Consider the following 583-nt stretch of genomic DNA (forward strand, 5'->3'; position numbering starts at 1 on the left):
GCCCAGTGTCAGGATTGGCATCATGGCTGGGGGCAGGATTCCTGGAGCACGGCTCTATCCCACCTACCCTCCCTTTTTTCCCTCTTTTTCCCCCCGTTTAGGACATCAAGGACACTCTGGCCAGGTAAGAACAATCCAGGCCTCCGTTTTGGGGCAGAAAAGCTGGATTTGGGGGCTGTGCGTCAGCCGGAGCATCCCAATTCCCCCCCGGTGCTTCCCTCAGGTGCGAGGCGGCGGCATCTCCGGTGGATGATCCCGTTTCCATCTCCATCGAGCTGGAAAAGAACTTCTGCTGCTTCCCTCGGCAATACTTCACCCTGCGGAAGCTCACGCGGCGCCTCATCGGTGAGCGACCCCCTCCCCCCCAAAATCATGCCCTGCCCCCCCTTTATCCACATCCCATTCCTCCTAAATCCTGCTCCGGCCATCCAGGAGAGGTGACGCTGGATCCCGACACGGCTCATCCCAACCTGGTGTTATCCGAGGACCGGAAGAGTGTCCGCTTTGTGGAAGTGGGGCCTCGGGATGTGCCGGATTCCCCGCGGCGCTTCACCATCTATCCCTGCGTGCTGGCGGCTCACGG

The 583-nt window shown here is 60.7% G+C and overlaps 1 protein-coding gene across 1 annotated transcript in view; it reads left to right on the forward strand.

Moving 5' to 3' along the window:
* Nucleotides 1-101: 101 nt before the first annotated feature.
* LOC104406572 (E3 ubiquitin-protein ligase TRIM39-like) overlaps nucleotides 102-583 on the forward strand; it is a gene marked incomplete at its 5' end in the record, with an annotated part of 865 nt that continues 383 nt past the window's right edge. The window contains 3 exons of the mRNA XM_010015602.1: nucleotides 102-124; nucleotides 224-345; nucleotides 433-566. Coding sequence (XP_010013904.1) covers nucleotides 102-124; nucleotides 224-345; nucleotides 433-566 — 279 coding nt within the window. The remainder of the gene's footprint in view (nucleotides 125-223; nucleotides 346-432; nucleotides 567-583) is intronic.

This window comes from Nestor notabilis, unplaced genomic scaffold (assembly GCF_000696875.1).
Source record: "Nestor notabilis isolate BGI_N333 unplaced genomic scaffold, ASM69687v1 scaffold19105, whole genome shotgun sequence".
NCBI classification, from domain to species: Eukaryota; Metazoa; Chordata; class Aves; order Psittaciformes; family Psittacidae; genus Nestor; species Nestor notabilis.